Source organism: Spodoptera frugiperda, chromosome 4, assembly GCF_023101765.2.
Source record: "Spodoptera frugiperda isolate SF20-4 chromosome 4, AGI-APGP_CSIRO_Sfru_2.0, whole genome shotgun sequence".
Lineage (NCBI taxonomy): Eukaryota > Metazoa > Arthropoda > Insecta > Lepidoptera > Noctuidae > Spodoptera > Spodoptera frugiperda.
The window spans coordinates 4,849,449-4,864,780 of NC_064215.1; the positions used below are offsets into that span (position 1 = coordinate 4,849,449).

General features: G+C 34.9%; 1 protein-coding gene across 7 annotated transcripts in view; it reads right to left on the minus strand.

Annotated features, from left to right (window-relative positions):
* LOC118272481 (uncharacterized) overlaps nt 1–15,332 on the minus strand; it is a 56,942-nt gene that overhangs the window by 28,150 nt on the left and 13,460 nt on the right. For 2 of the 7 annotated variants that reach the window (XM_050693345.1, XM_050693342.1), the window contains exons 1-2: nt 15,152–15,323; nt 3,288–3,372 (exon numbers count right to left, since the gene is read on the minus strand). The exons of 2 other annotated variants lie outside the window; for them this stretch is intronic. In XM_050693345.1, coding sequence (XP_050549302.1) covers nt 3,288–3,372 — 85 coding nt within the window. In that variant the 5' untranslated portion in view covers nt 15,152–15,323. Of the gene's footprint in view, nt 1–3,287; nt 3,373–12,542; nt 12,695–15,151; nt 15,324–15,332 lie in introns of those variants that run through there. 3 more of the 7 variants (XM_050693348.1, XM_050693346.1, XM_050693343.1) reach the window with 2 other exon arrangements.

Sequence of the window (15,332 nt, forward strand, 5' to 3'; positions counted from 1 at the left end):
AAGCGTGGGTGAGCTGAATGCGCTTAGCGACCAGATAAATAAAACGCCCCACATTTTGCACAGCTTGGCGGATACAATTCGAAACACGATAATAGAATTAATAACAGCTGCTTTTCAAGAAATAGCTCAGACGTTGACTTGAAGTACAATGGCTTTTATGTACTATACATTTATGTTAAGCTCGTATCTTTCTCTATTTTATAGCAAAATCTCTCGCATTCTCATTTCAATTGGAAGAAAAATCGGTCGTGATTTTTAACGAGTCTGTGTGAATATATGCTTCACAAATCTACATTGTAGCCGGGGCTCCGGCTCAAAGCAGGAGAAGAAATCGGATGGTTTTTAGTCAGTAAGAGCCTGACACTCCCTTCCGCCTTACCCAAGGCTGGCTTGGATGATTTTGCCCCCTCAAAAATAAAAAAGGATAGTTATTTTAAATAGAAACTTGAAACAAATGCATATTATTATCATACTCATAATATTGACTTGATTGATGTTTTAAAAAGGCAAGAGATGGCATTTGGCACAAAGATATTAATAATAAGTATTAATTTATCAGTTCTGTTAAATGTTTCCATAATTTTAGAAGGTAATCTTCTGTAAATAGCTACAAATACTTTGTAGAAAGTACATTGACTTCTGAATGAGAAACACTACTGAAAATTTCAAGCAGTGGAATTTTATTCCATTTCATTAATTAAATTAGATATTAGGTTATTTTATGGCAAAGCTTCAAAGATTTTTAATATCAAAATATATTTCATATCATTTAATATTGTAAAGTGGACAGTTGGCGTGCAGTTTTATTTTTTCATATTAATTTTATCAATAAACAGCCAACATAAACATAGTAAATTGGAACGTGGTATTCGAAGACACGCTCCGCGCTCGGTAGAGAAGTGTCATTTGTACACCTGTCACGTAAATTAGTTCCTAGCAATTTAAGGCACTGAAGAATTCTGCTTGCCTGTGTATTTATTGTACGGCCGATGACTATTAGTTAGTCGAAAACAAAAATTTTACATACCTACATTACATAGTCCACGTTCTTTTAGTGTTCAGAATTGTTACTTGTATCATCGGAATGATCATTTTTCTGGACGTGTCTAGATGTTAAATGTTTATTTAAATAGTTTCAGTGCAATCTCTAAACATACCTAACAACAATAGCGTCGCGTCGTCGCGCAGATAGCGTTTCAGAGAGTGCAACTAGTCACGTAATACTGTCCCCAGCCCAGACTTACCGAAATATTGTGCCAAGCATTTAGTTGTTCAGAAAGAAGGAACGTGAAGGTTAATTACCTGAAAATATAAAACAAACAATTAGTAAACTAGTGTACTGCTACGGCCTAAATAATACAACTATAATTGCACGGAAACAAATTGCTTGTGTAATGTAAACATTCCTTACACCAACTATGTTCAAAATGGTGTACTGGCGCAAATTGGCAATAAGTTCTATTTACTGCAGGAACTCCCAGTACATCGCAAACAAAGTAAAATAATAATAGCGGTGCGCTAAACAGATTTAACTACAGTAAAAATGTCTTCAGTAAATACAGTGGCAAATAAAAATATGCGAAACATTTGCTTTTATAATTTTAGTACCAATAAATTTCAAATGGAGCAATTCTCGACATTGTTTTTTTGGGCGATCGAAAGTAATCACCGCGCTAGACTTTTTTCAGGGGCTCGAACTTAAAACTAGCTATCCCAGTGCAGTTAGTTTACGATAATAGAATTATGATACGGTTGAAGGTTATCAAATCGAATACAGCTCAACAGGAATATAAACTCGCATACGGATTAGGAATGTAAATTCTTCCGATATAAAAATAATCTTAATAATACATCACTATGCGTTGGCAAAAGTTTAAACGTTTCTCTGGCGCTTGAATACGATTGTCAGAAAGCAGTAGAGTAATTGGGAAGAACGCAAATAGACAAAAGTTCGTAAACAAGTTTGACAGCATCGCCTGATACGACCCACCTACGCTACAGTCTGCACGAGCAAAACCCTAAAGAAAACAATATTATATGTCCGACCATACCACCAAATGCTGTAAACTTACAGGAGATGTAAGATGTTTTGTTTTCATTGTAGAAGCATCACTTTATTCGATCGTATCGTATGCTGACATAATTATTTTACGATTGGGAGCGACCACTAAATATTAAAGCCCTGTTACAAACTAAAACAACATAACTCGAGATATCTCCAAATTTTAGTAAATATCCCAAAAACAATATACAAAAAAAAGCGCTCGCGACAACGAAAAGAAATAAAAAATGGTACATATCCCTAAAAATTAGACCAGTGTCCTATTAAAGCGGAAATTAGTTCTACTAGGAACTTCAAGTAATAAGTCTAAAGATGAAATCAAATTACTCAAACGCAGCCATCAGAAAGCTGTGTCGCGTATAGATGCAGGAGATATAGTCAATGAGTTACAGGTATGAATTTACCTGCACCAGTTTTATAGGTCAGGCGGCTGAAGTTCGTTAATCTCTGAACTGACATTATTTTAGCCGACGGCGGGCTACCATCGTATCGACAAGCCAAAAGGATCGGTCATTCTGGCGGTGTACCAAGGAACGCGAACACCGGCCTAACTAATGTACATTTCGAGACCCAAGTTGGCATTTTGTCCAGTAACTGACTAAGTCCTAACTGAACAGTAAAAGCTGCAGCAGAAATAAAACTACAAAAATAAATAAATTTGCTCCAAAACATCAGGAATACTAACTACGAATATTAAACAGACAATAACACCAAAAGCTAATAAACATCTACACAATATTACAGGATCGTACTATTTAGGGCAAAAATTCTACCAATAAACGTAAACCACTTCAAGTTCTTAAAGAACTTCGCTAAATAACATAAAAGAAGCAGCTACATACATAAATCGGATTGACCCTGTTAAAATTTTACATACTTGAACTGAACTAGTAAAAAAGATTGACATTTATACGCCATTAATCACTTCATGTCATTTAAGAAAGATGAAACAGCTTTTTGATTTAGTGTAGGCAGTATTTAAGAAACGCACTGCCAATATTTACGTCGAATACTTTTTTGAAATTAGGTCGTTAATAATTTGGAAACAATTAGCGCAAAAATAAAGCATTTAAGAAACATGACAAATGAAAGTTTTGAGAGTTTAATAATGTTGTTGATGTGTCATTGTAATTAGTTTCTGAAGCTTTAAGTATGTTTTAACAGGGTCCTGTGTAAAAATAAGATAATAATAAACAACGTAGCTATAACTTTGGTTAGTGCCAACCTCTCTGTCCTTGGCTGTTAGTTTGATATGATGATGCTGTCAGTCTTCCTCGTCTTTCTCCTCCACTTCGCTCTATCTTCGACATCTGTGTCAAAAATGTGGTAAGTCAGCATGATCTACGTAGGTACACTTAACTCGAAATGTCTTAACAAAACAAGAACAAGAATTTGGTAAACTTTAATGCCTAAAACTGCACATAATTGTCAAAGATACTTTGAAAGAAATGAACTCAAATTAAATAATGTTTTTCCAATTTTATCACAACGGATGATACCAAGATTTTACGTCGAACACTTCTTGCTATTGCAAGACATCACCAATATGTAATAATTATGCTATTCAATGTTCTCCTTCTTAGGAAAGCGTCTACCTTGTTAGGAAATCTTTTTCTTCCTAATGAGGAAATATCCGTTCCTCTTTGAACCGACCAAACTTCTTGTTTGGCATTACACATAATATTATTCATATTTTCTTAACTCAGACTGGAGTCACGCATTGGTCTTTCTTTTGGAATAGTAGCTAAAAGGTTATGATTTGTCTCATTTAATTCAGTCACATATAATTTGTCACTGGGTAAAAATTAACCTTCTAAAACTAAACTTTTCTTACGATACGAATTCAAATTGCTAAGAAAAATTAAATTGTCAGATGGAGCTCTAACGGCGAATCGTAATTATCAAATACATTTGTTAGAAACACATATGGATAGTCCTTATTAGCCAAGCTTAAAGCGATGTTGCAAATACCATCCCAATTAAACTGATTATTTGCAGTCATATGGCCTGTATTTCCATCGGCGGGAACGCATCGAAAGAGACGTTGCGAAATTCACGTCAACAAGCGCCAAGCGCACCCAGGCGGGACTACCTCAGAGGATGACGCCCCCAGATGACACCGTATAGACAGAAATAAATCTGCAAGCTAAACAAACCTGGCATTTCCGGCGAACACGTGTGCACTGACACAATTAAATTTATTTCCCTAAATTGCATGCCGGTCACAAGTTAACAACACGTACGTACAACCCTGTGACCAGCGCGACCAAATTTCACTTTTGGCGACGGTACGCCATGAATGGGCGCTTTATTACGTAACTTGGCTTGGTCTTCGGTCCTGACTCATTTATACAAAATTAACATATGTGCAGTTGACTGGAGCCCCCGCAGCTGCACTACATAAATCATAAATACACATATTTGTGTTTGCAATTTTTCTGGAAAGTTTTGTCTATCATTTTGTATATTCTTTAAAAATGTAATTTTTGTATATTCTTTAAAACATGTATTCTATTACAGAATTAACAGCATTTATGTAATATGTGAGTTGTGATTAGTGACTAGATTGGCAACAATTCATATAACTATTTCTATATAAATTACTGCTATGCATGAATTATTGCCACAACGGCATGACCGATCTAGATGTTTGCCAAAATGAGGATTATTATTGACGCCATGTCTCGCTGGCATGCCAAAGGATTTTTAAACTGTAGGATTTTTTTCCCCTAATTCTTTAGAAGCATGAGTAAAAATCAGGTAAACAATGTATTGCTCGGCTAATTGAATTATGTTCCGGACGAACGAATCGGCAACAAAACATAAACAATGCATAAAAACTGCTATTTTTATCATCCGCCATGGCTGTATTACAGAGAATTAGTACAGAGAGGAGTTACATAATTTCCTAAAATAAAGTCGGAAGAATTAGAAAATGCACCATCTGTAGAGATAGATGTGGATTAGATTCGTATGCACTGATTCACTGAACGAGCATCTTTTCTCTTGCATTTTAAAACATTGACGTCAAAAACGTTAATTTTGTATCAACCACTTCCAACGCTTACACTACGTCAAGGAATAAATGATGTCCAAACAAATCTTTTCCACAACACCTGAGACGGAATGGATTCTACAGTTTACATAGAGATATTATCAGCAGGAACTTCTTACGTCAGGAATTTGGAATTTAATGGAGATATTACATCAATTTTACTTTTTTTATAGTTATATGTTCAAATGTAGAGCTCAGACGTAAAATAAATATTGTTCTTGAAAGACGTACGATATTATGGAAATGGAAAGTACCAGGCACTTAGTAACGAATCATCATACGTCTACAGATATTTACTATGTATAACGTTTAACTAAACAAATTTGCTGCTAAGAAAATGTTGAACGTGTACGTGACATCGACTAAATAAAATAATCCAAATAGATTCGGTTCCAATGCCGCACCGTCTGAGACACTCTTTATTTTAGAATATATTTGGGAATGCTTAACGTTGGATGCCGCGCAGCACATTAATTTAACAGATATGTCTTATGAAATCCACCGACACGCTCCCGGCCGAAAGCGTGCGTGGCGAGCTGTATTTTTATTGGACGTATATGTGAGAACACTTCATTATAAACTGAATTTTATTACGTCTATTTTATTAACCGATAACATATTTGTTGCACATGCTTAACTTGGAATTAACGAAGAACTTAGATTTCAAACATTAGCAAAGAACCATTCGGACCTATTGCAATAATAAACTGAGGAATTGGGTTATTACACGGGCCAGTAATCTCACAGCACCAATCCGATCTTTCGTGACTCAGCGCTTAGCTGCATCGTTAAATATGATTGCGTTAAGTTCATTATGAGCTTTTTATATTTGTTGAACCGCTGTGCAGTTTCTGTTAAAATTTTCCTTGTATAAACGCCTATACCTTTCAACCAAACATATTAGAGCTATATTTATAAAAATATCAATTCTGTATCTATCTACTGTCAAACAAGCTATAAGTACGTGTTGGATTCTTTTCTGTGAAATAAAAACAAACACTTATCTATATTTAACTGGGCGAGAATGGAAAATCTATCATGTCGAGTTTCAGAATATTATTTTAGATGTTGGCCGAAATATGTCTACACTTGCATGTTGCATAATTAATGGCCGTCGGCTTTAATTCTATAAAGAATTTTACCTCACGTTTATTTTAAGACATTGTTTAAAACTAGTTTTGTTATGGATACAGTTTTAACTATCTGTGACATTTATGACAGTTGACAAAACTAAAGATATTCCAGACTTCCAAACATATTATTGAGTTAACTTATTATAATTTTAGTATGTAATGGTACCAAAGTAGTCATGCAAATAGCTAATTGATATAAAGTAAGAAATCGAAAGTGGAATCTACTTGTCACGGGTCCAAGATGCTGTCAGCAGATAACGGTAACATGGTTCATGTGGTCGGCGTACCTAGCTAATCGCTGTCGACGACACCTTCGCGTTAATCATACGGTCATATAGTGCGGCCGATACGACACACGGCTACGAGACTGCATGCACGTTTGTACGTACGGAGCTTCGAAGCTCACGTCGTTATTGGAAATGCATTTGGCAGTAAACCACGGCCGTACACAATCTGTGTATAACGTAGTAAAATATAATGTACCGGTACGTCGATTACCTTCCAGAACAACATAACTACAAATACACCATAACGGAATGGATCTACTACTACAACTATTAACGAGTACAAAAACAAGAATTGACAATTAATTACTGTGTCAGAAGAAGTTGCACCTGTCTTTCATTTTATTATTTTTTGAAAAGAAAAGTATAAAACTAGATAGTACATCGTAAAGTAACATAACGAGGTCAAGGTGGCGATTTAGAACGAGGACGTGCCGGCTAATTACTCAGCCATCGACAATAATACATATGCCATGGAAAATAACAGTGGTGACGGAAGACATCGATTTAGGGCAAATATCTCAAGAGAATATACATCTCTACGTGGGGTAGCGAAGCCATCATGTGCTTGAACCAAACTAAATATTATTGAAATATTTCTTACATCGACATTATAGCCAGGTGATGATACTGTTGTGTCAATAACAATTATTATTTCTAATAAATGGTTCACATTAATTAAAAGCTTTTTAAATAATTTATTACACGTCATACTTGTTACGTTTTAATGTTAATAGATAGTTTGGATTGAACAAGTGGTTTATACATGAATTACACAACTACAGACAGTCAGTGCCAAAATTCTATTTGTGACGACAAACCGAGACGGGTATATTTAACTGCCACCCATAAACTGTCGAATAAGCACTGCCTCTGACAAAACACACAAAACAATCAAACGGGACAAGATTCACAACAACCGAAACCGACAAAGTAAAAGCTAACACTACATCCAATACCAACTGCTGGCTGTAATTCTGTCGATTTAAATTCCTCATACTTACTTCAATACATTTTTGAATTTAAAGCATGTATGCAGCAAGACAACGCTAACCCATTTTCTTACAGTTTACTCTCACAGCTTGCGTAGGATGATATGCTGCTGATAGATATGTAGGCACAGTTTCTGTACTAGCTTGTTTCAAATAAATAAATAGCAAGCACTACAAAAATACACGTTCAGTGCAACATTGTTATCACGTTTGTAACACTTACGAGCAATCAAGGTGGATACATCGAGTATCGAAGTATCGAGCATACGTCGGTGCTCAAACTAATCCGATACTCAGTTTCCAGTGTTACAGTGTTATTGTGCGGTGAATACAATCGCAGTAAAGCACTGCAACAACAACTGCCACATAATGCAATTTAAGCAGCTTGAGTCAGAGATAATGCCGCTTAAAGCATACATTGTGTACGAGCTACTGTTCTCGGAATAATTATGAGTTTGTTTGCGACTCCTCAAACCAAACATTCCGTTCCTATGTGCGGTACGCACGACCTATAACACTACAGCCGCGACGCCGACGCTTGTTGCATAAATAGACTCATTTCTTGGATGGAAATTCACTTTTATTTTAAGGCCATCATCGAAGTCGATGAAAACGTAGTCAACTAGTCACTGTACTATTTTTCGTGAAAAACAACGAAGCATGACGCCATGAAAGCAAACTATAAAAAAATACGATTAGTCCGCCGTGACGGTATAACACAGTTATTTTCAACAGACAAAAGGCGAATAAGCCAAGAATACGTAATGAACCTAATAAAATACGCAAATGAAGAATTTGGTAGCGTTTTCCTGATCCGTAAAGGCAAGATATAATTATAATTGAAAGAAGTCTGATAAATTAATACTTTCTTAGCCTAGTTTAAATTGGTATTAAAAAGTAACATCGCGTAAAATATTAATGGTTTAATATAATTTCCTTAGAGAGCAATTTGCCTGGCATTTGCCAAATTGAAATATACAAATTGTATTGGAGCTAAAACCTCATTACCTTGATAATCGTGAATTAGATGAACTTGAAAACAAATTAATTATAACACACTTTAAGGACATCGTCTAAAGGGGTAGCCCTCACAGGCAGATTTGTATTTTTTTAATTCTTAAAATCGAAAGGAATTCGTATATTATTAGCTTTACAAAGAATCATAAAATATTATCCGATTAAAAATACCATCTCTTATCTTAGAGTCAGCATAAAATTGCATCCAGTAATAATTCGGTGGCCCGTTGTCAAGGTGAAGAGAATCAATAAATCATTTTCATTAGTAATCAAACCTACATTACTTCCTACGGCAGGTACTGTCACATTGTATTATTGTAATATTGTAGGAGTTCAACTATTAATAAAACAGTCATTCCAGTGGGTGTCGCACGAGACTGAGTGACTATTATAAGAAGAATGACAAATCCAAAAGTACTAGGGTTAGTAATAAAATCAGAAAGTTGGCGACGTCGAGCGAAAAGTTGCTGGCAATATGTCTAGTTGAATTTATAATGGAAGTTCACTAAACGCAAATTACTTTGTCCGGTGCATGCATTTAATAAGGTAAATAAATACCATGATGATATAACGCGAATACTTGTTCACATATTTGCGCTGGCATGTGTTGGGCGGGCGCCGCCGTACGTGGGAGCTGGGCGCGTAACCGCCCTACTATGCGAAAACAATTACATTGCGACGCGACGCGATCCGACCCCGTGGTTATATGGACCGATTACTGATATTTAGCAACCAATGCCCATTCCAATTCTTATTTTAAAGTGCACACATTGGCAATGTTCTAAAAATATAGTATGCAAATTATAAAAAAAAAGACAGTACATAGATGAAAAATGTATTAGAATTTTTCAATAACATTTAGAACTAGTTTAAAATTATCTGCAAAGCATCGAATAACACTTATCACAACTGCAAGAGATGACAGCTGTCACTATTGTGACTTCAAAATGCTATTACGTGTCTGCAAGTGCACGAGAAAATCTAAACATATCTGCCCTTATTTTGTATTTTTAAAATAATATATCATACTGCCAAGGATGACGCAAAATTAAATTCTCAAATGGATGATCATATGTTGACGAAATGTAACTATTTTTGTGAGCCTTCTTATGTGAACGTTTACAGACTACAGGCTTGCCGGAGAAATAAACAAAATGAATGTATCTCGGACGCATTTTAAGAAACTTCTTAGAATACAATTTGTATACTTAATACTAAGCTAAGTTGTGTGAATCATATTGAAGATGTTCAGTGGAAACTTGAAATGTTTCCTTTATAAGTCGACTAAGTTACAGAAAAAATAATAATCAGATGTTGATGGATTGGTGCAAAATCTGGAACAGCGCAGCACTAAAGACTAGACTAAAGTCGTTACTAACATGAAGTTTATTCTTTAAATGTTCCATGACAAACTAACCAGATGTCTAGTCCCAATTAGTAAAACATACAAAGCTTCGTTTGGCATGAGTAAAGCAGTGGTATGTAGTTGTTACTACCTGGTTGCCAACATGTCAACCTGTCTGTGTATTACAGTATACAAATTTGCACAACTGTTATACTTATCCATTGCAGGATAACAAAGAAAATAGAGTAAAGAAACAAGAACTCAGTGAAACATTTAGCAAAAGTAGTCAGACTTGATAAACACTAAGTTTTGTGATAAAGCCTTGGCTTTATATTGTATTTATAACAATTCTATTCATTGCGCAACGCAAGTAATTATACACCTGTTCTGTAACTATAACATCAGCTACTTGCCTCTTCAGTTCCTATGAATAGGAATAATAAATTATGATAATTATTGGATGCACCTTCCTTGTGTCATTATGTAATTTAATAATTACAGTTATGAAAATAATAGCGACAGCGGTAAGAACCTAATTACCCGTCTCATAAAAATAAACAAATTAATAAAGCGAGACAAGACGGTATCCCGAGCCAGTTTGATCGTAAAGCTGCGAGAGAAAAGTGACAGCTTGGCAATGACTACTAGCCTCATAGTACTACGTGAACAACTATATGAATGATTCTACTCTTCTGATAACCGTGGAAAACAAACAAACACACGCGCACGCAACAAGCACACGCATTTATATCATCTGAGTTTATAAGATACCAGAATCATAGCAGTATCCAACTAATCGAAGCTAAAAGCCGACTAGGCCAATATGAATGAATAAAGCTTGCCATGAACTACCAAATTACACTCACACAGAAACTTACAGCAATGCATAAATAACTAACGGAATCGCATCTAAGTCTTGAACATTGCATTAAGAATCTGTTTCAGCGGCAAATAACTGTACTAAATTCATGTTTATAAAGATAATTCGGCCAAAATCTGCAACTATATATTTTGGCGAGATTCATAATGATGACCGATGATTTCATTTGGTCGGTTTCGGTCTGCGGTTGCGGTCTCGACAGGCAATACTAATTAATCGACGTGCAAGTCTCGCCAGACCCCGTTGCCGAGTGACGCAGCACCTGTCACAACACCGGTTTGGTCACAAAACACCCTCGCAATTTCGGTACTAATCAAAATTGAACTTTATGAAGGATCTCCTTTATGTGTTGTCCTTTGTCCTTGATCACACTTGTTCTTTTAATTTATAAGCGTAGTGTTTAAGTTTGATAAAAGCTAAACCCAATTAAAACAGGTTCGGAATATAATATTTGTTGTATAAGGAAAAACAAAGAGGAATGAATCACTTTCTGCAAGGGTCATCGACATTATTAAATGCAGGGTTGAACGTCGTATTAAAATGTGCGAACAACCAGAGACGACGTTGCGTCTGAGAATTGTGCGCCCTACAACAAAATAGGTACACATGGTGCGAGTAAATCGCAACATGTGAAGGTAAGTCAGAATACGCATTTGTTTACGAGGTTTCTGTTACATAAGCTGGGGAATGTGGCCCACTCGTAGTGGAGTCTGAACACCTATTTATACGCTCTTTCCATTCCCGACTGTTGCGTGACACATATTACTTACTCCAGTGACTAAGGGCGGGCTAAAGATAATTTTCCTGCAGCTCCACCATTAACCGATTTGCATCCTTGTTTCATAACTTCTTCAAACACATGTTATAATGTAATGTGCATCAATGTAAACAATGCGATGATTAATAAATTAAGAATCTTCACTGAGATTTCAAGACATCGAGATATCAGATGAATCGATTATATCAAATGATCAAAAACATTTAATATTGATATTTATTAATGAATAAATTTTGTCGTTATACCTATGCTGTATTTTTCTCTTTCAGTGCATGATTCACATAAAAATAATTCAGAAGGCCGATATATCGGCTTTATCGCAACTACCCGACGGCAAATGATAATTTTCCAATTATCATTTCATTAAATGTTACGTTTGTTTTATATTTGCAGTTCACGTAAAAATACTAATAAATAGAAAGCCATAGTAGTTTAATTATCTAATAGTTAATTTGGTCTAGTTTGTATCATTGTGAACAGTAAACTATTTATTTTGGAAAAAAAACCTAGTGACTACTTATTTAAATATTAACAAATAGTAGCAGTTATCTACGAATTGTTTAATCGAATAAAATATTGTATTAACGCTACTAACGTCTTTACACTATACCAATAACTCCAAAAGTCTTCAAGTAAGTAAGTAGGTTACTGATTAACATGGTATTGTATACGCATTACATAGGTATTTATCAATGACAGACATCACAACACTTGTTTTATTTATATTGTTTTAATACTTAAATATTTAAATGGATCAAATACAATCCAGCAGAAAAGCACCTTGCGACCATGAGGTAATCGTGGAAGTAATTGCAAAGACAAAATTATTATCAGTCAGTAGTAATCAAAGGTAATTCGTTGATTGTTTCGAAGTGAAGATAACGTGTTATTAGTTAACGAGTGGGTTAAGACACCGAGTGTTAGATAAGTTTGGTTTAATGTTTTGGTGAGAGTCCTGCGCGCTGCGCTGCAAAGCAATTGATGTTGTGATCGTACCGTCGCAGTGCCTGCAGCGCTTGGGCTCCGGGGGTGCGAGCTCGTCGCCGAGTTCGCGGTGTCGTACCGGCATGGCGGCGCATCCCGCGCCGGCGCCGCCACCACCCGTGTGTCAATACGAGGCTCGCGCGCTCCACCTCGACCGCTCTCTAGATGCGGCGGCGTCGCAGCTGCCACTGAGCCCGACCAGAGCCGCCCGCCCCGGGCGGTAGGCGGCGCCCATTCCCAAGTTATTTTGGGCGGCTGTGACTCATGGCTCGAACTGCCCGAGGCGAGCGGCGCCTGCGCATCTGAGGCTGTGCCGCGAAACCCGCTTAAGCCTACATTCACTTGCAGTGTCCTGCTGCATTTATTTTACACCTACTAATTCAACCTGATTCATTTATTTTATTATTATCACTCAGATAGATTAATCTATTATTTTTCCTCAATCTTATTTATTATTGTACTATGTAGACTAGAGACATGGTTATAGAATTTTAAAATTGTTTGTAATTTTTCTATATTATTTTTATCAGTTATTTGTTAAAAAATTGTGACAGCTAATTTAATCTTTACAACTAATAATATTGATATGGATTGTAGATTACAATACCTGTTAAAACAACTAGACAATCCCTACTAATGCTGAATGTTATATAACTTGATTTATGTGAAAATGTATTAATGTATTTTTCTTTTCCAATGCAACAGTGATTTTTATATCATGGTTATTATGACTTAAGATGTTGCAATGTAAAGATAATACCCTACATTTTTTGTCTTTGACCATGCCTTTACTTACTGTAAATATGTATTACAAGTTTCATTAATATTTTAAAATTTCATTCAACACCGGAGATTAGCAAAATGCACTGCTAGTGACTATAAGTAATTTAACTTAATCTTTGATTTCCAATGTATTAATGATTATGATCATGATAAATAATAAACATTAATGATTTATTTTCCTTAAGTTTTATACAAATATGAAGAGACTTGAGTGTTATCACTAGTCTTATGTTCAAGAAAGCTTGCATACAATACAACTGAAGCCAGCATGCACAGGGCGACTGAATTTTTTTAACTCTAGTTTGTACAACTATTTTCAAGTCTCTACTTATTTAAATATAAAATTAGGGTGAGTAAGTCATCTTAGGGGCGAATTTTGAGTGAGGACTCTTTTACACAAAAAAATATGAATGAATCCAACAGGTATTTGGTACAAAGATAAAATATATTAAGATAATTTGATAAGACAGAAATTATAATTTGGTAACAATAACAAGTTCTATGTATACTGACTAAGAATTTATTAAGTCAATACAAGAGATTCGCAATATTGACAGAATTACACATGAGTGCAAAGTACACAATATTGTGATATACACCTAAAATCTAGATATCAAAAACCAAATTAGATATAATGTAAAGAAAAAATTGATATAAGATTTATGATTTTTCAAATAAGAAAAATCTTGAAAATGTAATAAGAATCATGGTCAGCTGTTTTTTGTACAAGATTTTAAGTAGAAAAATTTGACACAAATACCAATAATGAGTGAATTCTAGCATTTACAAATCTTGTAGTATAGCATAATTTTATTTAGTAATTTTAATCACCATTGTACTAAAAATTAAAATTAAAATGTTGTCTGTAGGAAAATTTCTTCATCTTTATTATTTTTGGACATTATCATGGATGAACTTTTATCATTAACAGACAGAATCAGGTAAACATGTAGGTAACAAATAAATATCAATTAAACCTCATAGTGCAATAAAATTTTGGATTGATATTTGACCAAATTGATATCCAAATCTGAATATTGACATAATAACAGGATATTAGCTTTATTTTAATCATGATGTAACTAAGTACCTACTATTATAGATGTTTAGGGTAAAATGATAATTTGTTATTCACATGACTAATATCAAACCTTGTTTTAGGAAAAGTATTTTTGTTGCAAGCAATATATAACCTAGAGAAAAGTGTGACAGGTAATCAAAATGCATGATGATAATATAATATTTTGCTTTTAAATAGCCACAACAAGTCATGTTAAGTTAAAAACTGACTTAATTAGTTCTGTGGAATACTTTTACATTTTGTTCTTGACCTTGATAGGACCACTCAGTAAGTATGTTCTGGGTCAAAGTAGTTTGTAAATATTAAACTGGTAACTGACATCACAAAGTAAACAAGAGCTTAGACCTTAAATCTAATTAGATTTATCTAACATCGACACAATGCCGGCGTTATGAAATTCATGTAAACTAAATAAAAAATTGGTTCAACAGGTTGGAATTTCATACAATACGTGTTTAACTTGTGACACAGTCCTTTATTTCTACGATCAGGTGATGGAACCGCAAGTTAATAATAACTTACAAATGCGTAGTGTCTGGTTACCGAACAAAAATCTATAACAATCAGACTGTTTGCAATGTGATATCACGACTATCCTTGGACGGATGTCACATTTTCTAATCAACAAATGGAATGTTTACTATGAACACTACTAATAAAAAGACCATAATACAACGTGACATCGCAATAATAACTAGAAATAGACTAAAACGAAACAGATTGAATACAACTGTGGGCGGCTACGCAGAAAACTTACCTTGTGATGAGAATATTTATGTCTTCAACAAAATCCAGTATTCAATAAGTGGTAGTTGAAATATTCAGTCCAAAATCACTTTATTTCCGTTACACCACGTCACTATGATTTATTATTTCACAAACAGAAACATTATTGCTGCTCGTTCCTGCCATTTTGAATTTTTGGATAATGTTGCCAG